The sequence below is a fragment of the Heterocephalus glaber genome, unplaced genomic scaffold (assembly GCF_053883595.1).
Source record: "Heterocephalus glaber isolate CG9 unplaced genomic scaffold, H.glaber_assembly_v1.0 deba00001472, whole genome shotgun sequence".
Lineage (NCBI taxonomy): Eukaryota > Metazoa > Chordata > Mammalia > Rodentia > Bathyergidae > Heterocephalus > Heterocephalus glaber.
Window position 1 is genome coordinate 89,902,776 of NW_028258315.1, and position 25,373 is coordinate 89,928,148.

Sequence of the window (25,373 nt, forward strand, 5' to 3'; positions counted from 1 at the left end):
CATATCTAGAAAGCATCAGCCTTGGGCCAGCCCAGAATGGTGGACAGAGAGATATGGGCATGACTCTGCCCTGGGATGCTTACAGACTGGGGAGTCACAGGGGGAAGGATCACTGGAAAGGTCCTTAGAGGAGGCAGTACTTAAAAAGGGACTTGAATTACTGCACGTTAGGCAAACAGATTGAAGTATAAGAAGAACAAAGTAATGCTCCCCCAAGTGGAGATTATTTTACCAATTCACTCATCCATGTACTTATTGTGTGATACTGTGTTGGATACTGGGAATATAGACAAAGGAAGGAAGGAAGGAAGGAAGGAGGGAGGGAGGGAGGAACGAAGGAACGAAGGAAGGAAGGAGGAGGGAGGGAAGGAAGGGGAGAGTCTGATCTTTACCAAGCACAACTTAGAGTAGCCCAGAGAGACATAATTTTTTAAATAGTCTAAAAAATATGTAATAAGTTATGCTAAGTACAATCAAGAACAAGAAATAGTTCTATGCGGGAGTAGTGATGATTCCTTTCTACCTGGGGAATAAGGGCAACGATCTGCAGTTCGAGACCCACAGAGTCAGCCAGGAAACAAGCGAAGGCCTTGATGACAGGGAGTGGCAGGGACTTACCTCCCAGGTAACAGAAAGGCAGGAAGGGTCCCCAAAAGGGCAAGACTGGACCAAGAGCATCTAGGGGCATGGTCAGGCAGGACAGACAGTGGATGGCACATCTCAAACAGCAAGAAGGAAAAGACTTGACAGTAGAATGAACAGGACCTTTGTCTCACATAGGTGTTTTCCTCATTTGCTAATAACATGTTATAGCAGGATTTTGTTTTTGTGCCAACCAGGGTCATCTTCAGCGGGCCTAGGCCTGTCTCTCTCATACATGTCACACGACATCTCGGTATAGTAAGACATACAATGAAGATCTGCATTCGCGCTGGCTTCTGAATGTCCTTACTTTAGCAAATGATTCATGTATTTCGCATGCCATCCAGGTAGATGAAGAGAAGCAATTTACAATAAAACAAAACATAAACCAGCCTATACAGATAGAGTAAACCTAAGAAATCTATTCCAGGGATTCACAACATTTTGAGGGCAATGGGCTCCTCTACCAAGGAAGATCATATTCATGCACGAGCAAGTTTTGATGGAAGGGATCACAGACTGCTTAAATTCACATATGGCTGGATGCTAGATTTTGAGATCACCTAAGCCACGCTAATCTTTCCATTCTTCAGATGGAGATGCTAAGGAACAGGTATTACATAACTCAGTAGGAGAGGAAAGAGCCAAAGTGACTGATAGATTTTCTGCATTTGATAATCCTTTGAACTTCTGGCAGAAAGGCCTTTAAGGCAAGATTTCCCAACAATAGGACTTAGCTCTAACAAATCCCAACCCATCATACACAGGGAGAAGCCCCGTGGCTCTGCTGGTGGCTGATGATGCTTTCAGATTTCCAACCACCCTACTTCTGAGCTCCTCCTGTATTTCCTCTGGTTGTGGGCTGCCTCAACATCCGAAACACATACTCCTGACCCTCTTCCTGAAAACGTAGAGATATCAAAACTAGAACTTCCTATAGTTTCCCCCAGAAAGTCTCTTTGAAGGCCTTTGTGGAAATGGAGTGGATTTTTGGTGAGACACGTGGTTTTAAATTGTAGTAGAGCAAATAAGGTAAATGAGAGCTCTCCTTCCTGATGGAAACGGCCTCAATCACTTTCTAGCTTGGCAAGCAGGCAAGGTGCTGTTCCTTCTCCTCTCCGCCTTCTGCACTTGTCCCATTTTCTTCTAGAGCAAGTCTGTTCTATTTTTCCTTTGATTCTGGACACTCTCCTAGAGCCTCTCTTCCACGTCTTGCCCTGTAGATTCTGGTGCTAGGTTGGAATATAGGACTGATTGGGAGGTGAACATTTGGAAGTGACTAGCATGGAAGGAAGAGGTTAAATTTGATGAGCTTTCGGTAAAAAAGACAACCTAACATAATACGGGGAGAGGGAAAAACAGTTCAGGCAAGAAACATCCAACAGTGTCACTTGTGCCTCCTCCTGTCCCCGCCTGAAGCAGTGTGGAGACAAAGGGCTAGGCGGGAGCTGTGGCTGCCCAGAGGGACTCTGGGTGCCAAGGTCCCCTGGCCAGCCTCCTGGAAGGCCGGCAGCTCGAACCTCAGACCTGGCCGTACTGTGAGACACAAGGCACCCTGACTGCTCCGTTGGACCCAGTTTTCAGGTTTTGATTTTTTGCTTTGAATTTAAATCCATGTTTAACTTACACATAAAAACAGAAAAAAATCTACATAGTACATCAAGTGCTATTTCGGTACATGTACAATGGGTACCTCGGCTCACGAGCTTGATCATCTCCATGATTCTGGTCACAAACTGAGCTGGACAGAGAACTGAATCAAATTCGATGTTTAGGTTCAATGTTGACCTTAGGGGGAAATTTGATTTGGTTCTCATCTGGTTCAGTTTGCAACCAGAATTGTGGAGAGAATTGAGTCTGTGAACCCAGGTACCACTCTATATTTAAATTCATCTGTAACTTACATACAAAAACAGAAAAAACGTACATAGTAGGGCCAGAGATATAGCTCAGTGGTTCCGCTGCCTGCCTTACAAGTACAAGGTCCCAAGTTCGATCCCCATACCAAAAAAAAAAAATGTACATAGTAATGAAGTATCATGTGATATTTCAATACATGTATATATTGTAGAATGCTTAAATCAGGTCAAACATATCTATCTCCTCAAACATCCATCACTTCTTTAAGGTAAAAAAGTTTCAAAATCCTTTCTTCTAACACTTTGAAATGTATGGTACATTATGTGTAGCCAACCTATTGCACAAGAGCACATGAGGACTTCTTGCTCCCATGCAACTATAACTTATTACCCTCAATACACCTATTCTCCCTGGCCTCTCGTAACTGCCAATCTAGTCTCGCTTGCTAGGAGATCAATTTTCTTACATTCCACATATGAGTGAGATCGTTTCTACCTGTCTTTCTGTGTCTGGCTTATTTTACTTAACATAGTGATCTCCAGTCCTATCCATGTTGTCCCAAATGGCAGGAATTCGTTCTGTTTTTCTGCCTAAATTCTATCCCCTGGTATGTATGTGCCACATTTCTTTGTCCATTCATCAGCTGACAGATACACAGGTTATTTCCATTTCTTGGCCATTGAGAATAGTGCTATAATAAACATGGGAGTGAAGATATCTCTTCAACACATTTATTTCATTATATTTGGATATATACCCAGGAGGAGGACTGCTGCCATATAGTAGTTCTATTTTTATTTTTTTGAGGAATTTCCATACTATTTTCCCTCCTGGCTGTATTAATTTATGTTCCCACCAACAGTGTGCACGGAGCCCCTTTTCTCCGTATGCTCACCAGCATTGTTATCTTTTGTCTGTTTGTTAATAGCCATTCTAACTAGAGTGAGGAGATAGTCATGTGGTTTTTATATCTATTTCCCTGATTAGTGATGTTGAGCATTTTGTATGTGTTCTTTTGAGAAATGTCTATGTAGATATTTTGCCCATTTAAAAAATGGAATTATTTGGTTTTTAGCCAAGGCTCTATCCTGTCTTGGCCTGCCTTCAGGTCATGTTGGCTTGTTCACCTGAGTATTTGATATTTTGATTTACTTCTTAACCTCCTGCTTACCTTCCCTGACTTTTATGGAGATAGCCAGATCTACCATACAAAGTCATTAAAAGTGTCCACAAAGAGTCGGGTTTGGGACCATTCATTTCCTCTGGGAAAGAAGCTGTGTATATCAGAAATAACTTGATTTTTGACACAATGACAGCAGTAGTAGTTATACAAATTATAGGATGTGATTACAGTGTTTGCTGTGATAACACCATTAGAATCCTTTTGTGATGTATAACACATTCAAAATGCAAATTCCAGGATATTTAAAAGCCCATCAAATAGAATTGTTATGACTTGAGATTTAAACTCAGGAATGCTGTGGTTTCTTTTACAAAGTGTGATGAGCTGAGTTCCCCTTCTGTCATTTAATGCAGCACAGAGAATGTTCCATGTAAGAGACACATATTGCAAAATTTAAAGTTTCCTATCTTGGGGTTGCCAAGGCTATAGGGAAAGTAATTTGGGACAAGCCAGGCTTCCATGCCTTCAACTCTCAAGGCAGGCACTGTGGGAGTTTTCAAAATTCAGTGTAAGCGATATAATGCTGGATCGTGGAAATGGGAACAGCACTGGTAATCTCTGTCAGGCATTTGCAGAGCTTCTGTACCTCTGAAAGCAGCCAGGCGGGTTGGGCTTGCTCCTCACCTGTCTGCATGTGACCTCTAGTCTGAAAGCACAGCCCCACACCCACCCAGATGACCCAGGACTGAATCCCATTTGATCCACTCATTATCCCATCTCTGCAGGCCAAGTCTTCAATCTCTCTGCTCCTCAGCTTGAGCCTCTGGAAGATGGAGTCAATAGGACCACCTGACAGAGAAGCAAAAGAACTTGGCCCAGGGTTGGGTGCACTTTCTCTGTCTTTTAATGGCATCTCTTCCCAGTTATCCTTCACTGTGCTGCTCAGATGAGGCCTGCTGATTGCACTTGTGGGAAGAAAGCATCATCGATTTGCACGGTGCAGCCCTTCCTCCCTGGCTCAGTGGCTTACACCTGCAAGCCACAGCCCAAGGTCAGCAGCACCGTGGATTCTGGGATTGGAATGACTTCTAACTCTAGTTTGCAAATTCTACAGCCATAAAGATTTCTGAGAAAGCCAGATGTGGTGAGAGAGGAGAACTGAAAGTTCAAGCCCCACCTAGGCCCTGTGACTTAGTAATTTAGGAAGGCCTTATCTCAAAGCAAAACAAAACAAAAAGGCTGGGGATGTAGCTCAGTGAAAATGCTCTGAGTTCATCCAGTACCAGTACAGGGAGAGGAAGGGGGCGGGGGGCGGTGGGGAGAGAGAATCTGGATGCCTTTCTTTTGAAGAGTACCAGAATTTGGCAATTTTAAAATACAAGGAATTCATTCTGCAAAACTCTGTGTATGGAACTATAAGTAATAATACTATTATGAATTGCTAGATAATAATGATTGGCATTTATCAATCACTTGCTACGTGCTTGTCACGATGATAACCAACATTATCTTTTTCAAACCTTCACAACTCAATGGGATCACCATCACTATTGTTCCTACTTGATGAAAAAGAAACCTTGAGAGTAGGTAACGTAGCACTCATATTGGTATGTAATTTACTGTAGACTGCTTTAGTATAGATGGTGTGATATAAATGTGAATGCCAATGTTAGCATGAAAAGGTGTTTAATCTCAGGCGTGGTCAATTGCCCTAATCAGGATTATGTATTCTGGCTAGTATTTAAGCAAAGGGCTACATATGCTATGGCTGTTTATTTCTGATCAATACCAGGGGTATTATCAATGATTATAATGGGCAATGACTATCATGACTATAATAGAAATGAATTCTCACTGGTGAAACCGGAGGTGTCCACTTTGGATTGGTTCAGTATATTGCAGAGGGCTTGCCTTTTCCTGCAAGAACCCACAAAAGGACTCTAGGAGCTCTGTCTGTAGGAGTAGTCCCCCGAACCTGGTTTTTAAATAATCTTGCCTTTGGCTGCTGACTTAGATCTCTCAGTCATCTGAGTCCAAACAGAAAGTGAAAAGATTCCTACAGGGCTGGGGATTTAGCTCAGTGGTTCCGGTGCCTGCCGTGCAAGCGCAAGGACCAGAGTTCAATCCCCGGTACCAAAAAAAAAAAGAAAAGAAAAGATCCAGGATTTGCTTGAGTTTTCAGAACAAGTTGCTTTTGTGCACGCTTTTCAACAAATGTTTGCATGTATTACAGAACTGGCATGAGACTTGTTTTCATGGTGCCCTGTTAGATTGTGAGGAGACGATTTACAGCTTCTTTGCTAATGTTGGAGGATACCAATAATTACCAAAAATAATTGAACTATTTTAAACTACCCAATTGGCTTCAATTGTTACCTGCAGGAACTTAAACTGTATTTCCTAAAAATGAAAATTAAGACACCCTGGTGCTCAGCATTAGGGACTAACACTTAGCTTAGCAGGTGCTGGTGAAGGATTTAGGTCATCCCACATCTGGTTTCACAAGTGTCCCTAAAAACAACTGTGGCTAAAGAGTAAACCCTTCTGCTTGCTGACCAGCTACAGATAGAGAAGAACAGTTGAGCTCTGTAAGTGGACTACAAAGTCCGTGTATTCTGAGTGCTCCTAATCCAGCCCTATGTTGGATTATCACTGCAAGAGAAACAGGAAATAGACAAATTTGATCTAGAGTCCATGAAGTCTGGGGAAATCACTAGACCTTACAAAAATGTATGGTTCTGCCAACACAGGGAAGGCTGCCGTGAATGTGGATATTGTGGCCAAGGCACAGCCCTTGCTTGATGCCTTTCTGCATTCCTAGCCACCAATTTTCTTTTCCAAGTTTGTTCTTGTTTGCATTCAGTTGGACTTGGTTGAAAAATCTGTTCTTAATAATATTAATAGTTAAAATTAAGATGATTTTAACCTTTGAATAACTTATGCTTAACAAAACCACAATACTTTCTAGGTAAAACCCCACATATTTCAATAACAAAATAGTCAGTAATCTCAGTTTTAAAGAAAAGTTTTTTGAACACAGTATAGTTTTGTTCCCTATAAATCATCATGCACTGATCAATATTTCTTGAGAATGCTATGATTTTACATAACAGAAAACTAAATAAGAAGCAGATTACCAAGTGCTATAATGGCAAACAGCTGCCAAAAATCTATGATTTCACCCCTTCCCCCTCCCCATTCCCTTAGTATTCTATTACCTAAGTCAAAACGCTAATTCATTAAGGATTTCTTAGCATCTTCTTAGGAAACATACTACTATTCTATCATGATATCAAACTTTCTGGGAATTGTACTTTCCAGTCTGGCCCAAAGTAATTACCTTGGCCTGAATATGGACAGTAATTAAAAGCAGAGAGCGTTTATATTTTGTTGGAGAACTGAGTGCTAATCCTAAAGAAGCTACGTGGACCTAAATAATCTTATGGGCCTCTCCCAATATCAAGTTTCTTTGGAGTCCACCTAAATTATGATGATCCCCTATCAAAAAAATCACATTCCAGATTTCATCCATAACCATATCTTTAGCAAGAAAACCACTGTGAGGAACTTTTCCATCAGACACAAGTAATATAGTATAAACAATATGCCTTAAGCAATCAACTCTTTTTCCAACCTATTGGATTTAACAGTATACACAGGAAGAGAGCATTGCAGATATCTGGCTCACCCCAGCAATATCTTTGTTCCTCCATCTAAAATCAGTGGCTGCTATTCAGAACACAAAGCTGACATTCACATAAACCAGTTGCTTCAGATTGAAATTTGACCATTCAGCTAGGCTTTCAAATGGAAGACGAATAGGAGATATGTATTTTAGGCACAATACTGTGAATGAACACTATTCCTGGTGTCACAATATTACAGCCAATATTCTGTATTACTTCTCTAATTCTGGGGGCCTCATTGTATGAATGTAGAAAAAGGGTAATGTAAGGTGGGAGAAACAAACTAGAGAGTGGTAAACAGAAACAGGTGGTGTGACTAAGAACAAGCTGCTCTGTCTGCCTGAGGGAATTCTGAGTACCAAATATGTGCCAGGCCAAGTACTGGGTTACAGGAATATGCAGACTTTGCCTGTTCCTTACATTCTTGTCAGTGAGACATGCATGGAAATAATTTTTAAAGAGGGGGAAGAGTCAAGGCACCTCATTAAAATAATTGCAAATGATAGCAATTTCCATGAAGGAAACCTGTTGGGACCTAGGATGGAAAGTCAATGGGTACATGAAAGATGACATTTTAGCAGAAACCTGGAGCATGGGCAACAGCCTCTCTGCAGTAGAAGAGCAGAGCAGGAGGGCGATCTTTCCAGCTGAGAAGGAAAAGCCTGTGCAAAAGCTCAGGAGATGGAAGAAGTCTGGAGCGTTCAAACAACTAGAGGATCACTCTGGTGGTGCGGTTCTGAAAGGGACAGAGACTGGCCATTTCCTGGGGCTCTGGTGACCACAGTAAGATTCTTGGAGGCAATACACAAGAAGCATGTGAAGTCAGGAGATGAAAAAACAATGTAAGGAATTATTTTCAACCAGAAGTGATCCGGACAGTGCCAAAACTCTTTTAAAAATGGCTCTTCTATTTCAAGAGTGGGCAAAAATACGACTGATTTCATTTTAACAATAATATATGTGAGATTAAACCACCCTTGCCATTCAGAATGCACTATCCCAGTTCCTCAAAGTTTAGACACATTAATTCAGATCATTTATATGAATGTCACCAAATGCTTTCCTGAGGTAGAGGTGTTGGACACCTGAAAGAAGCCCAGTCACATGGGAAAATGAACCCTCTGACCAAATGTGTAACAAAAATGGCCTTGAGGAAGCACGCAGCATGCTGAGTGAATATTGGCGATGATGCCATTCATCCCTAACAGTTACAAAAGGAGGACACTTCTAGATGCTCTCTAACCTTAAGATCTCCACTCTAGGAGCTTCATACATCCCAGTGTGTATGAACAGTTATGCCCAGACACTGCAGTAAATCAGACAACATCCCTCTCCTCGGTAGTTTATAATTCAATGAATGTAGATGGGAAGAAAATGAATGTAGTTATCCTGAGAGAGTACAAGAAATTCTAGGACAGGGCCATATTCTTGAGGAGCACATCCTGAGGGCTTCACTGCAGTCTGGGGTCCATCAAGGACAACAGAAGAAGTGTCCCAGAAGAGATGATAATGACACTGAGAGCTAAAGATACACACAGAGGGTTCCAGATGAGGTGGAGGGCAAAGAGGCTGCTTCCTGGAGAGAGAACAGCAATGTGCAGTGGTCTAGGCCAGAAATAGCATCGAGTTGGTTCTTGAGATGGTCTCAAAAGGTAGGAAGGGCAAGAAGGGTAGGAAAGGCTAGACTGGCCGGCAGCACTGTTTAGAGAATGGAGAAAGGCTGTGCTGAAAGAAGCAAACTGGAGACCAGTGATCAGTTGCTTTAAAGGCTTAGGGTTTAAGTCTTGCCCAAAGGATTTTGAGTCAGGGGTGATCCTACCATACTTTTGCATATTCTCCAATTTATTAGCTGACAATGAAAACATCTCACCTACTTGTGAAGTTATTTCAGAGTAGGTCCTCGAATGTTTTTCAGGGGTAGACATTTTAAAAAATCATCTAACTTGGTCTTGTGCTGGATTTGCCTTTGTAAAGTGTGAGGGACAGTATGTCTCACTGATCCCTTCAGTGGGAATTCCATCAGAAAGATCCACTGCTGTTTGAATTCTGTGTTTTTCAAAGGAAAGACCTTTCAGGCAGAAACAAACACTACTGTAACTGTGGGCCAGTTGAGAGAGGCAGACTGTGGAGTGAGCATTATGTGCTCACTTCACCTTGGACCATTTGATCACTTGGAAAGACAATGACAAGAGTGCTTAATAATTGTTCCCAACACCCAGAGAAGATGTTGATATTCCAGGTTCTTTGATTAAACATAATAGAAACTGATGTGAGAACATATTCCTTTTGCCTGAATAAACTATTGTCTGTGCTTTTCCTTTCTTTGCTTTGAACAAGAGAGAATTTCCCCTGTGGAACTGGCACTGAGTATCGCGTGTGGTGTGGCCATCTAATAGGAGGACATATTCCAGAAGAATAAGATTGGAAGGAGCCCCTGCTTGCCATATCACCTCCAAGTGGTTATGAAAAGCCATGAGGGCAAGAAGCAAAGGAACGACTCTCTACCATGTGTGAATAGAAACAGTTTAAGAGGCCCATGACAGGTGAAATATTCTACTCATATCTTTGAACATGGCCTCATTGACAAAGCTTTTATATTTGGAACATCAATTCTTAAGGAATAATAGTAAAATACTTAAATATTTCTCAAGGAGAAAAATACTGTGCACCACAAGAGAAGAGAAACTGGCAGCTGATATCAAACCACAGGCTGATTCTCTGGGATTATTTTAATTGTTCTTCCTGCTGGCAATAAGAGTAATGTGTTCATTTTAGTCTAAACTACGTCAAAGCATGAGAATCAGCTCTGGGAATCTAAGTTGCCCAAATCTCTGGGCCACTAAGGGGGAAAACATGGTACAGGTTTGCTTGTGGTAGCCAGCATACTTCCTTCAACACTCAGAAGAAGAAAGAGAGGTTCTTACCACCATTCAGGAGAGACAAGGTAAGGAGGAAGGGCAGGGTCAAGGATATAGAAGGCAGGGGAGGGAGGACTGGGGACATGCTCACTGGAGGACCTGGAGCTCAAAGGAGGCTCTGAGCCTGAGGCTCACTGAATAGGAAGAAGACACATTCCTGAGGACTAGCACTGCAGCCTAGTTGGGCTGCAACATGCAGAAGCTTAGATAGAAAGACCGAGTTCTAATGTCTTCAGAATCCAGGGCTTTCCTCCCCTCTGTCCTTTTCATACCTCCTTCTTACAGAATCTGTCATCCATAGCACTGTCTGCTCTGTTTCTGGGCCATAGCTTATTGCATAAGTAGACATCTGACCTCAGTGGAACCATGGGCAGGAGTGATTTACATAATTTTCTCAGAAATGTAAATGCAGATATACAAACACTGAGTTCATCTCTGTTGGGTTTGAACTGAGACATCATTTAAAGCCAAGACTTAGAGGAGACCATGTTTTACCCATGCCTGAGGACAGGGGAGAAGCATTGGTCTGTGAAGAATGTGAAGATACAGCAAAGGCTTGAGAACAAGCACAAAGGCCGTGCTCCAGATAGAAAGAAGAGAGTGGCTATTTGCTTTTGATGGTTTCCTACCCTGTGATAGTCTTGTTCCCTGCTGAGGCTGCTCCTAGATGTATCCAAAAGGTGATACAAGTATAATGAGTCAACTTTTGATTATCTGAAGTAATGAAGAACAATAAGGCAGAGATGATAAAATATCAACATTGTCATTATTACAACCTTCGCAGTTTGATTTTCTACTACAGCCACAGACAAAACCTCTTGATCCCCAGTCATCTTTCCCAGGCCAGTATCTTGGTATAAAGACAAGAGTACAGCACATAATCCACAGCCGAGAATCTTATAGTGGCATTATCAGAGGTTGACACATCATTACTTAGAGGAAAACTTAGGCTCTGCAGTGCCGGGGAGGAGCAAAAATGTATTTAAGAGCTTTCCTAAGCACTTGGGAGGTGTTCAAGCAGGTGGGGCTCTACTCCCCCACCTCCCAGTGCCTCCCAGAGCGGCACTGCTGTTATGTGTTTTAAACATCAAAGATCCATGAAAATATTTGATGGGATAAAGAGCTGATTGCTTATACGTATGGTACCATAATGAACCACAGTGATCATTCCACATAATTTGGGGAATGGATCAGTTTTGGCTTCTACAGTAAAGTTCTTTGTAAGACTCGAATATTTTTCAGTACTCCCAGCATAATTTTCCTGTGGGACTGATTTCTTCCCACTCAGTGAGATTCAATAAGTAGCTGCACTTCACTTCTCAGTGTGAAGCTGTGAATCAAACAGGCCTATCTATCACAGGAGTGATGCACATGCTGGAAGAGAAAGGGCTTAAACATTATGAAAGACGGTGGATGGTAGACACCACCGCTGCCACCGTATCAAGGGAGCCCGCCCAGAAATAAAGCCAACAGGAGTCAAGCAACAAGTCAAAATAATATGAAATGAATCTTGTCATGGACACAACTACACAGACATCCTGTTTCTAAGAGTCACCACATTGCTACTTTGAGTTGGTAGTTGTCATTTGTAAACAAAAAGCGCTGAAGAATCCATCACACTATGTGACTACACAGGCTGAGTGGTCTTACTCATTTCCATATGCCAGAGGATATGGGCTGGTCTTTTATTATAGACAGGTACAAGCCATTGAACCATAAAAGGAGAAACAACAACAAATACCTGAAATCTTAAAAGTCCCTTAAAAATCTCTTTCACGTTCAGTCCTACGCTTTTCTATTAGTTTGCACCCTTATATGTTAGAACATACTTTCTCAGGATAAGTTTATACCACTGATTTGAAGTTTTATAACACCAACTCCAAGGAAAAAAGGTGGAGCTAAGAAGAAAACAACCAAAGTACTGAATAGAAAAATCCAGCATAAATGGAAAAGGAGAATATTTGAATGAATATGAGTAGTGGCCCAAATCAGGAACACACTCATAGCTTCAACATGAGTATCTCCTGGCAAAAAATAATTATAATAGTAATCTGTTTCAATGGAAATAAAGTACTGTAATATTTATAGTTTGTGCCAGCGTTATAATGACTGCAGGGCCAGAAGTGAAGTGTCACAGCATGCTCCACATGTTTTTAACATGCTTTCTAAAGGCTCTGGAGGCTATTAAATTTAATGAACCCATCTGCTATGAAATAGAGGGGCCTACTTAATCAGTTTCCTCTATGCCTTGTAATGCAGATGGCATTCTCTGTTCCGCAACCCAGCAGGATGGTTTATGTTTCTTTTTACACGTATCTTTTTGTTTTGACGATGGGGAGCTCTTTGATATGCAGCAGTGTCTTGGGAAAATACTGTAAATTCAGTTTCCAAGCCCCAACAACTCCTTTAAGATAGCTTCAGCCCCCAGAGTAATTGCTTCTAGGCAGTAAGGAGTCATAGCTTAAAGCAATCACCCAAACGGCTCCTAAATGGCCTAGGTGCCATTCCTGGATGGGAAACGGAAACAAATGTGCAATTTATCAAATGCAAAGCATTTTCTCCAAGTCGGACTTAGTGGGGGGTGAGGAGAAAGGACAGCGTCCAATTTGCAAATGGGACTAAATTGGTTTGAACGTTCCTACAAATTGCCTACTGAATTGCATTACCAGCAAATGGGAGGGACAGGGCCTTGGTAACGAATTCTCATTATTTTAAATGGTCACATTCCCACTGTTTCTAAAAGATTTCTTTGCTTCCTTTCCACGTGTCACTGTGGTCTGTGCAAACTCCCCCGGAGAGGTTGATCAGGGATGCTGATCCTTCATGGGTGTGATACTGCTTCTATCCTGCACAGAAGGTTGGGTGGCTTCCCCGAGCTGATTAAGCCCAACTGCAAAGCACAAGTCATTTGCTTACAAAAATGGAACAAACTCCACTGTTAATGATTTTTGCTCTGCACCTAAGAGATAATGACTGGGCATGACTTGTATTTGGATGAGAAGCCTATGAATTTCGGCATTCTGGTGTTTGCTCTTTTGTCAGTTAATACATGCGATCTTATTAGATTAAACACAATTAATGTTGTTAACATTAATTCATTTATTTGGTCTTCACCAGAAATGCAAATTGAAATAGAATAGCCAGCCAGAAACAGAATATTTAATCAGACTAGTGGCAAGAGGCCGGGAAGATGGGCTCTGCAAAGAAATCTTGTCGGTTTAATTGTAGAATCAGCTTGCTCAAATGCAACCTTTGTCTCCCAGGCACAAGAATCCAAACTCAGCTTCTGTTCATAGTTCAACTTTTATCTTCAACTTGTTCAGACCCAGAATGGTATGAATCAATGTGTATGTAATAAAAATAAAAGCATTGTACTTACAGGTTGTTTTAAGCTATTCATTTATTAAATCAATTACATAATTGTATTTGTTGCTGCTGGGTTTTGAGCCATAATAACTGATGAGTCAAGCAAGCAGGAATTCATTTTGCTTTAACTACCCACAGAATTAAGAATAAAGCAGACTTAAGACCTCATGAAGCAAACTTATGGGATCAAATGTCCAAATTTACTAATCAGCAATTGCCTAGTTCCCAAGTATTTGGTAGAAATAATACAAATCTGCAGGGTTACAGGTGTTCTGATTCTGAAGGAGTCAAGGCCACGTCATACTGCGATGTAACAGAAAATCAGCCTCTGGAAAGAGCAGAGGTGAGTAGTAAGGTATGAGGAAGAAGGGATACATCTACCATTAAACTCTCTCTGGACAGAGAGTGTTGCTGGAGGTTTGGCTGAATTTCCTCCTGGCATTATCTTTTCTTCTCAACCAGGTCACATGGGCAGAGACTGCTGAGGTACACAGGACCCTCAAATGGTCCCCAACAAGTATGTCCCCATGGAAACCCCTCCCTTTCAGTATGAGTGTGATGGGGTATCACTCATGTGATTGGATTACCTATCAACTGACTTTCAGTCAATTAAAGGAGAGATCAGCCAGGGTCACTTGACCTCACGGAAGAAGCCTTTAAGAGAAGAAGGTAAACCATCCAAGGGATGCGCCCTGGCTGGTCTGGAAGCAAATGGACAACATTTGGACTACAAACAGAGCCACGTGTGGAAGTACAGGCAACCTCTCAGAGTGGCCCCCAGTGAGCACAAAAATAGCATCTGGGTCCTGCGCCTCCAAGGGGCTTTGTTCCTCCAATAAAACTGAGTAAGCTTAGAAGAGATTCCTCAGCTGCACATGACATCTTCAGTGCAGCCAACACTGAACCACGGCCTTGTGAGCCCTGAGCTAGGGATCCAGCTACCTGCACTGACATTCTTCACCTGGGAACCTCAAGATAATACACTGCCGTTTTATAGCCTGGCAATGGAAAACCAATGCAGCTGTCTGAGTGACGTGGAGCCACATCACAGAAGTGCGACAATGGCTCTAGCTGAAAAGCACAACCACTCCACATCCATCAGTGGCCCTCCTCTCCCTGTGTGGGAAGATCATTCCCCCTCACAGCTACCCAGAGACCACAAGATGGGAAGCAGAGGGCAACGTGGCCACCTCAGTCCACCGCATCAACCTAAGAAGACACTAACAAATCAAGGTAAACAGAAGGAAAAGAAAGAGAGAAAGAGAAAGGAGAAAAGGAAGGAAGAAGTGAAGGAAGGAAATCAGTATCAATTTTTCCTCTGAATGCAGGGAAGACTCTTCTCTCTTTTATGGCTCCTTGTCCCGTACTTGACACCGCAGCAATTTTTTAGCAACCTTCTTTAAAGTTCTTTCCATGTCATTCATCTTTCCTCAGAGTCAACCACTTTCTTTCTACACTCACACTTCATTCATTTAAATGACACTTAGCTAATTTACACAATAATGGTGCGTCTCAACTGGCATCAGCAGGTTTGGGAGTAAAGATGATTGCCTTCTAGCAACCCTGGAACTTCAGCCCAGGAGCAGACACGTGCTGCATACGCTAGAATGGACTCTCAGACCAAGTACCAGGCGTGCTGCAGGCACACCGTCCCAGGACATTAACTCATTTAAGAGTCAGTGAGTTAGAAAGGCTGCTACCATATTTTCCTCTTCTTGCCCAACTCGACAAGTGCCACCTCAGTAAGGTGGGGTGGTGGGTCTGCCTGGCTGGCGTGGACAACCCCATTTTTCCCGGGGACCACTAACCCCCAGACTGGAGTGCTTAGTCCATAATACATAAAGATAGCAAAATGAATCCAAAAACAGTATCTAGACAAACAGTGCTTCCAAGGTCTCCATCATATTTAAGCACCAAGTACAAACCATGTCGTAGTTAATATGTGAGGCCCAGCTCAAAGAAAGGATAATAGTTTTAAAGACTTCCCACAGCCACGCAGATGAATTCAAACTAAATTTCCTGAAGTTGGGAAATGAAGATAGGTAGTATTTATTACATTCTTGTCATGTATAGACTTTCAGTTCTTAGACTCAGCCCGGGAAATCAGGTTTTATCCCCATTTTGTAAATGCTGAAAATTACATAGATACTAAGTAATTTGCCTAGGGTGGCACAGCCAGTTTAGATGTGAATTTCAAACCGAGGCTGTTATTTTAACTCTAAATTCAGAGCTCTTAGCTCATAATCTAAGGTATATTATAAACACATGTAAATATCTTTTTTATTTTTTTGGTACCAGAGATCGAACTCGGGTCCCTGTGCTTGCGTAGCAGGCAGCGAAACCACTGAGCTAAATCCCTGGTCCGTAAATATCTTTTTTAATATCCAGAGCTACCAACCCCACCATGTTGCAAGTCCCAGTGTCAAATGCTCCAGCAGCTCCTTTGTTACTGCACGCTGGGCCACTGCTGGCTTAGGACTATGGTCAGGACCATGATGAGCTCACAACTGTTCATTTCCCACTTTTACCTTCTAGATGGTTCCAAAGTCAGTGGGCTCATCATGGAATTTAGGCTCAGCAGATGAGTTCAATATGTGAATCCTAATCTGACCCCTGTGGAGATGATACAGGGTCTTGTCCTTGCTCTGCAGAATCTAGGCCCAGACAGGGAGCTTGAAGAGACTGTGGCTTCTTGGTCAGAGCACCCACAGGGACATCGGTGGCCTTCTCCTTACCCACAGGCCTGGTGAGGAGGAAGAAGGACTCTCCCACAACTGCACTGGCCCAACAGGCTTCTCAACGCCCCCAAGATGAGAAGGACCCTTAGAACATTCTGCCCCAGGATCTGTCAGGCTGATTTGCAAAGGTACAATAAGAGACTCCTGAAAAGCAGTGACCATGCTGAGCTATCACTTTGGGGATAACCAGATTCTGGGGCTTGGCTTTACTGCACATCCTCCAAAGCACTCTTGAAGAGTTGGGATAAATGAGCTGTGTCATCTTGGCATACCAATTTTACCCCATAATGAGCCACTGAAAACATTATTTTATTTAAAAGCAAGTTAAGGTGATTATGGCACAGAATATAGATTTCATGGAAAGGTTTAACCAAAGCATGAGACTGCAAAGGCATTTCTTCTAGAACTGCAGGTCCAGACAGGCCCTGGACCATCTGCCTTGCTCCTGCTGTCAAGGACTATTTGGTGGCAAAGCTTAAATGGCAGTGGGTTTCCCTCTCTATTAATTTCCCCCATGCATAAACCTATGTATGCATGTAATTAGGTCAATACAATGATTGATTTGAGTGATTAACATTATCTCAAGCAAGACACTGAATTCACACAAAGATTTATCCTCTTCATGAGCTTATGTTCGCTGTGAGCTTCTGATTATGTCTCCCCACCTAAATACTACATATGTGTGCTACATCTTCTCCTCGGGCACATAAAGTCCATCTGCTTCTCACTGGTGATGCTAATTTTGATGACCTGCTCAAAATGTTGCTGGGATTCCACCACTCTATGGCATACTAGGCAGTGTGTACAGAATCCTACTGGCTAGATGCTATTTTTGCCCCTCATAATTCTCTGGGAAAACATCTTGAAACTATAAAAATATCCTATTCATCATCAAACCTTCCCCTATACTTACAATCCATTGATAATCTTTAAACTAGTTTTTGTTAAAATGGTGGCAAAATAGTGAATTTCCTACTCCATGGCTTCTTCTACATTTCCCAATCAGCACTGCATTATACACTATACTCCTGCCGACCCGCTTACTTCTCCATTTAGCTCATCTGCTTCAGCTCTGTTTACCTATGTAGTATTAAGAATTTGTTTCAATAGATCATAATCCAGTGTTGCCATTCCTTGCTTTGAGGGTCAAATTGTCTCAGATTTGGTCAATGCAGGGCCCTATGTCCTCCTGACATGACCACATTTTGTACTTCCTTAGTTTCTGTCACAAAATATTCCAGGCTATTATTTGGTGTGGGGTGTTTTATTTTATGTACCCTAGCCTGGCATTAATAACGTCTCTAAAAATTCCTCGTGGGGAGAATCTGGAATTCAATGCTACTTGGGTGCCATTCCTTCTAGCATTTTTCAATGGACACAGTTGGGATATCATTCAATCCAGTGTAATCTCATGTGTATCTGCTTTGTCATGATCCACTTCCACATTTCATCTATCTCAATACACTCAAAGAATAGATTTAGAATGGTTATACCCATAGCACTATGAATGACACTAAAAGGAGTGTAATTTGTACTTCTGTTTTCCTCCATAGATTGACGTGCAGACACTGTTAGTTTTATGTTCAAATTTTAATACTGAATATAAGGTTAATTCAAAAGGTTAGTTCTTTATTAATCTCTCTTCCTGTATAACTCTGTTAGCTGAAATATGCTTGAATTTTTTTTATTAAGTTCTTTTATTGGTACATTTTAAGTATACAGTACATTTACATTTATCATTGGGTGTTTTTACCTGTACATGATGTATCTTGGTTCTTACTTTCTTCCCCATTACCTGTGTACCCTTCACCCCCTCCACCCTTCCCTATTTACATAGACATCATTTCCATTTTTTTTTCTTTTCTCATAGTTTTTCCTTTCCCTCCTTTCCTTTCCCCTTCCCCTCCCTTCACCCCTTCATCTTTGGACCTTTTTTCCTATTTCAAATTATCAATTATTCATTTTAATCACTTTAACCCTTGTTTACACTATCAGTTTCTCACACTAGAGAAACTATTTGGTATTTACATATGTGTGTCCTATTTATTTCACTTAATGCTTGGATTTGTTTGCTCCAGTTTGCACCAACTTATAGTTTGTCTTCCACTCTATTTACATATTTTATTTTTGAATACACAAAACACATCCTTTCAGAAGTCAAAACTCTGCAAAAAGTTATCCTCCCTAATCCCTTCTCTTCTGTACTCCTTCCCTCTTGTAGGTAATCAATTCTATTTTCTGATCTATGTTTCTACCTGTGAAAATAACCAAATACATGTATACCTTCTTATTTAAAATTCCTCCTTTTAGCAGGTAGCCTGCTATCCTTACGGTTATATTTTTCTCATTGGAAATCATTTCATGTCACTCAACAGAGATCATCCCATGCTTGTTTTGTTCTGTTTTGTTTTTAACAATGACTCTAGTAGGTATATATTCCATAGTTTATCCAATCAATTTCTTATGCTTGGGCTTTTAAATAACTTCCAATACTTGGAAGTTATACACATTCTGCCATGAACAAACGTGGTTATGTATTTTTGTGTCATTGGAGGAGACTTACCTTTGCCATGAATTCCAAGTAGAATTGCTGGATCAAAGGATGAATACAAATTGCCCCACCCAGATTGTCCTATTCCTCATTCCCACACCAATCAATGAAAACCTCCCTTTCCCACATCCTCACCAACATAGTGCATGGTTAAGCATTTTCTTTTTTTGGTACCAGGATCGAACTCGGGTCCTTGAGCTTGCGAGGCAGGCGGCGGAACCACTAAGCTAAATCCCCATCCCATGCATGGTTAAGCTTTTAATTTCCTGTGGGTAAGAAACAGTTCAATTTGAATTGTTCTTACTATGAGTGAGATTGTACATTTTTTCATATATTTAAAAGTAATTTATAAATTTTACGTTCATGTCTTTTGTTCATTTTTTTTTCTATGGGAATTTTAGGTATTTCTCTTCGATTCTTAAAAATCTTATACATATATTAGGATTATTAACTCCTCTTATGTGCTATATGTTGGAAATAGTTCCTCCTTTTTGACTTACAGGAATTATTTTTACGGTTTTTAAAATGTTATTTTAAACAGTCAAAATAAATCTTTCTCTTTCTTGGTTAGAAAGCCTTTTCTGGAAACCATATCACAGAGGAATCCATGCAGGTTTGTTCTAGTTACCTGCATGGTTTCACTTTTTATAGTTTAGACCTCTGGATTGCCTGATTTCCTCTTTGGATATACTGTGAATATTAGAACTAATTTTATTTTTCTCTAAATGGCTCCCTAGTTTTCACAAAGACATGTATTACAAATCCCAGGCTAGCCCCACTGACCTGAGGTGCTTCCTTTATCATACACTAATTGCAGACAGAGGGATTTTTTTTTTTTTTTGATTTTCTATTATACTGATCTGTCTGAGTACCCATAATGTTTTAATTTTAGAGATTGTTCTTATATTTTTATATTGTTGAAACAAATAAAATGATGGATCAAACTATTTGGGGTTTGTACCTCAGATCACTGTGAGTCAGCAGCTTAAGTACTGGTGGGCCAGTGTCTCTTCTCTCCCAGGTTTTTAGCTTTCCTCATCCTTATGTAAGAAGAGATGGAACCATCACCGGTATTGCTACTGTTACTCTTGTTAATATGGTGCCCATGTAATTGGGGCAGCTTAGCTATCTTATTTCTATGACTCAAAATCAAACTGGGATCAGAATCTCAAACTGATAAAAGCTCAAGTTCTCCTCAGCAATCAGTTTTCAGCTCCACATCTACTGGTACTCAGGTGGCTGTTCCTGGGTGGGGTATCCCTTCTTGGTCAGAGGACACATTCAGATCTCCATGGTCTCCCTGCCTACTCTGAGGCTGAGGACAAGCAAGCTGCTGAGGCCTGGCTTAGGTCAAGAACTCCAACACAGGTTCCCACATGCTGTTCCTGCCCTGCATTTCCCTGAAACTGCCTGAAATGCAGCAGGAACAAGAGAGCCCAGGGAGAAAGAAGCCAGCCCATGACTGCCACTAGGATCACTGCAGAGGACAGCTGTGACTGCATTACAGCTGTAACCAGAGTAATGTGATGTTAATCCCCACAAAGACGAAGGCAGAGAGGTCCCATGGAAACACCTACAATCAATAAATGAGAAATGCTGCTCGCATCAGACTCATTATCACTATGAAAAATCACCCTGAAATTACATAAGAAACACGATCACGGAGCCGTTGCCAGTGCTTGATGATTGGCAGTGCCCTTCCTCTTCAGCTCTTTTGGCATCGCAATCTTCTGCCTGGAATTTGGCTTTCGAATGAGCCCGGGTCCAGGGTTCACACAACACAGTCCTTGCAACCAACATTTAAGCATGTTTTCACTTGTAAGCTTTGGTCAACACCATATCGTTGGAAGCAAACATAACCACAACCTCTATGGTGGCTCCGACTTACTATCAGAGCTAAGCTTGTCATCGGGTCAGTTGAGACCTAAAGACTCATCACTGGGTTGAGGCCTCACATACGACGAGGGCTGCATCTGGGAACAGGTTTAAACTGCTGCTTCACTGAGAGGATGTGAGCACAGGTGGAAAGGAGAAAAAGGAACTGGGCAAGACAGAAGCCAGAAAGGCATCTTTTATGCTGACCAGACACCTTCCAGAGGTACATGTTACATTCTACGATGTTTTCAGCAGCCTTGCTTGCCAAGGTGACAGGCACAAAGGGTATGTACAACCCGGGAAAATGCTGCAGAACCCCAGAATTAAAGAATGATGTAACTGTTCTTCTCTGGAATTGATGCAGGAAAACCCTCCTAGTGCGGGATGAGGGTAAACCCCCGTCTCTGCCCCAGAACCCCTGTGGACTCACAGTGCTGTCGATGTAAGCTTCGGTCCATACCACATCATGCTCCTGGTCGATGACCTTGGGCCGGCTCAGCACGTGTAGGTATTCCATGACATTTTCCTGCACGTCCGCCAAGGTAGAGATCTGTGTGAAAAATCCTGCCAAATCCCAAGGGAGAGCCATGATTAGTACCACCCAGGGGAGTCCGAAATGGGGAGCAGACACAGGCCACGGCTTCTTGTCCTCCGGCTAACTTCTTTCTTAAGTGTTAGATCTCATCTCTACCATCACTCACTTCAGGAATAGCATGTTTGTGTTAGAAAATATAGTCAAGCAAAAGGAATAAAGTTTAAATCAATCAGAAACCTTCCTCCCTGAGGATATCTCTATTAACCCAAAGAGTATCCTCCTAGTATTAATTTATTTCCATGGCACAAATGGAAGTCCTCCCTATGTGCTATTTTGTAACCCGTTTTTCACATGAGTGAGCCTATTTCCAGGGAGAAAACTATAAACCACAAAAGTCAAAGGCTGTTTCATCATTATGATTTTAACAATAAGAGTTTCAATTCATTTTGAGTGTATACTGAATGGCACAAAATTTGCCAATTGATAAGCTCTGTCTCACTTACTCTTGACAACGCAAGGAAGCGGGGTTTACTGTGTCCATGTTAAAAATAAGAGGATATGTGTTTTGCCCAGCAACAAGTGGCAAATACATAAAGTGAACTCAGTGCTGTGAGTCTCTCCATCTGTACCTATTATGGCTATGGAAATCTGCCCTTTGTATGTTCGAGGCTAAAATTCCTCCTATCCTGCTGTGATTGTTATAGCTGCCTTTGAGGCTAGGTAGAAATGGTTTTAAAGTAGCAAAAAATTGCTGTTGATGAGGCTATTGGTTTGATCTTGAGTTGTAGGGCACTTCTTTGTTTCCTTTACAGCTGGGGTCCTATGACTTTGCTATGAGTCAGGAGATATTAGAAGGGAAAGCGGGAACTGCACACAGACCTATTGCCCCAGGAGGGAGGCCCTCCTGGTACAAAAGGGCAAGGAGTAACAAGATGAGCAAGGCCCTGGCCTTTGAGGGTCTGGCAGACCTGAGCGAGCAATCATGAAGTAGCACAATCAACATTAAGCTAACACACAGAAGAGAAAGCTAATGAAATCTGGCTCCCCTGAGCAGAGTCAGCATGGCTGAAAGCGAAGGGATGAGGACTAGTCAGAGAGAGGAAGAGGGACTGAGGAGTTTGGCAAAGCAAGGGGTGTAAGCAAGACCCAGGATCAGAGAGAACCAGGCCTACTAGAAACCGAAAATTGTCCAGAATGGGTAAAGTTAAGGAACTGGACAGAGGACAGAAACTGGATGCTCTAAGATGAGCAGGGAACTGGAACATCAGAACCTGGGAAAGAGCTGAGACTTTACCCTAAAGATAGGAGGTCATAGAAGAACTTTTAACAGGGAGACACTGGATGGACACGGATGCACGTTTCCTCCTGCTGCTGCTGAGTAAGGACTGTAAGCTCATACTTCTACTTACCAAATAAATCAGAGAATGCATAAGTGCCTCTGAAGCCAGATCTTGCTATAGCATTTATAAAATCTCTTCATGCCTCAAACAAGGCTGAGGGTAAAGTAACACCAGCCTTTTCATTGTCCAGGAAGGTCAGGACCTTCCCAGAGATTTCCAAACAAAGGCCAGCTGGTTTGAATTTGATGTGCCAACCCAAAACAGGTTGGGGCCATGTGGCTTCTGGGTCCCTGATGACAGCTCTGCACAGTGCTAATTAGCATGCATTATCACTCTTGCCTGCTCCACCCTCCTGCCAGGGTCACGGTCTTGTCCATTCCAGGGGAAGAGGGGCCCCGCAGGAAGAGTGTGAGAGCCTGGTCTAGTTTGAGATGCAGGGGCAGGGCCTGAAAACACATCTCTCTCGGCCCACAGTGAGGGAGACCCATGTGGCACACTGCTCTCACAGTGCTCAAAAGGGGTACTCTTCTAGTCATGGTGGGAAAGAGCTTTTACGGGGACACTGCAGGAAAGGGGACATGCCACAGCCATGGACATCACCTGTCCATGCACGGTGGCTGCAATCAGTGTTTGAATGGGGTTCTAAGCGAAGAGTGTTGGCAGAGGGCAAGCTAAGAGGGTGGCATCATGTTGGTCAGAGAAGGAAATGGGGGTGATGCTGGACGAAGGAACCTGGATTGTCCAGCACGGCGAAGCCAGCATCCCTTAGAAGTTTCCCTTGACTGTTTTCACACTGGATCCTCAAAGCCAATAGTAAAACTTTCTGATTGAGAGTTTTCTCAAAACAAGCCCAAGAGAAGAAAGGAGATGAATATAAGGAGGAGGGTGGCCAAGGCAGATCTTTAGCACAAAGAGGGAGTGTGAGGGCCGGACGAGCCACACACTTGTAAGGGGGATGAGCTGAGAAATCATCGTTACTGGGCTTTGTTTTGTCAAAGTTCTGAAAAGTTATCAAAAGCTGACTCCCCGAGCTCGCGGTGCACCCGACACCTCCACAGGGGTCGCTAACAGGAAGGAGTCTGGGACTCAGCTCCTCCCCCAGCTCCTCCTCCACGTCTCCCGAGCTGCCCTGTGCCCAGTTAGGCTAAAAGTGTAAGAATTATCCCCGATATCCACACATCTAACTCACCAGCATGTTTTTCCTGGTCTTGTCTCTAAAACACGTCTGGAACTCACTCTTCCCTTTCCACTGCTTATCCTACTCCAAGACTGTACCATGTTGCCAGGAGCAGAGCAACAGTCTCCCTGGGGATCCTGCTCCACGCCTGGCTTCTCACACTGGAGAGATCATCTCCCAGTATAAAACAGCTCATCCTCTCTGGCTAAAATCCTGAGCAACTTCTACTCAGAGTCAGAATAAAATCCACACGCCTTTCTCTGACCTCTTAGTCCTCTGCCCCAGCCTGGGGGTCTCATCCTCCCCTGTGTTGCAGCTTGCTGGCCTTCCTTGTTCTCCTCCCCTATGCTAAGCTCACACTCCACCCGGGCGCTGCACCGTCCACCAGTAACAGCCTCCATCCGGGTTTTCCAAGGATCGTTCCTCTTTGTAACGGAGGGTTCAGCTGAGAGAGGCTGTCCCTAACCATCCTTTCAGAACACACTCCCTCTCCCCTCGCTCTGCTCTGACTTCGTCAGAACATCCCTCTAATCCATCTGTCAGTGGACTCAGATGTGCTTCCTCACTATGTTGGCTGTCACTGGAATACTCTCTCCATGGAATGCGCCGGTCTTGTTAGGCGTCTATTCCCAGAGTGGGGTGGGAGTGTACATGGGAACCACCAGCAGTGCAGGAGCCTTTGCTGAGTTCTTTCTGGGATTCACTTTGCCTTTCACCTTGTATTCAGGATCCAGATACTCAACCCATGTGTTCATTGTATAAGGGAGGCAAGAGAATCTGTTAGTGATTTTCCCACATCACTTTGCATCCAGGTTCATTTGATTCCAAAGCCTTTGTTCTGGGCTATTGAAGATGCTGCTTCTTCCCATGGTGGAAAAAGGTTACTCAGAGCTCCCTCTCGAGGAGAGCACCTGTACTGCAAGACTCGTGTTCAGCAGGTGGGAAACTGAGGGCAGGAATGGGCTAATGCACCAATGTCCTCTGAGGGGCACAGATAATTAGTTACAGAGGTCCCCTCTGAACCAGGGCACGGTTCCAATTTATACCTCAGTATGGAGACCAGGGATGCAGATGTATAAAAGGTAAACAAAAACCCTGAAATTATAAAAATAATATTGATAATGTATTTTGCAAAGATCGCTAAATTTAATCCTGACCCATTAAAATGTAAAACCCTTCAGAAAAAGCCTTTTGTTTTAAAATATTTTCATGTAAGTTTTAGTTAACAAATGATGGATAATAGGAAATAGCTAAGGGTCGGAATCCTTGGCTGTAACCATATACACTTCCCTTGCCTCCCCCCTGTATTCTCTGAGCTGGCCACTTTCCCTCCCTTTCCCCTCTTTTTTTTCCTGTTAAATTCTAGCCCTAGAATGTTTATTCTCTTCTTTAATGTGCCTTTTTGTACTTCATATATCATGTACAAAAATAAAATCAGCAATCATCCAGTAATTACCAAGGAGTAATTAATGCTGAAATTAGCCACCTATTACAGATGATCTGCTCATTTTTCTATGTAACATCAATTTATTTACCTTGCAGAGTTCCTTCTGTGAACTCTG

General features: G+C 42.5%; 1 protein-coding gene across 17 annotated transcripts in view; it reads right to left on the bottom strand.

Annotated features, from left to right (window-relative positions):
* Cacna2d3 (calcium voltage-gated channel auxiliary subunit alpha2delta 3) overlaps nucleotides 1-25,373 on the bottom strand; it is a 1,090,211-nt gene that overhangs the window by 253,547 nt on the left and 811,291 nt on the right. For all 17 annotated transcript variants that reach the window (XM_087181525.1, XM_087181521.1, XM_087181526.1 and 14 more), the window contains one exon: nucleotides 21,190-21,323. In XM_087181525.1, coding sequence (XP_087037651.1) covers nucleotides 21,190-21,323 — 134 coding nt within the window. The remainder of the gene's footprint in view (nucleotides 1-21,189; nucleotides 21,324-25,373) is intronic.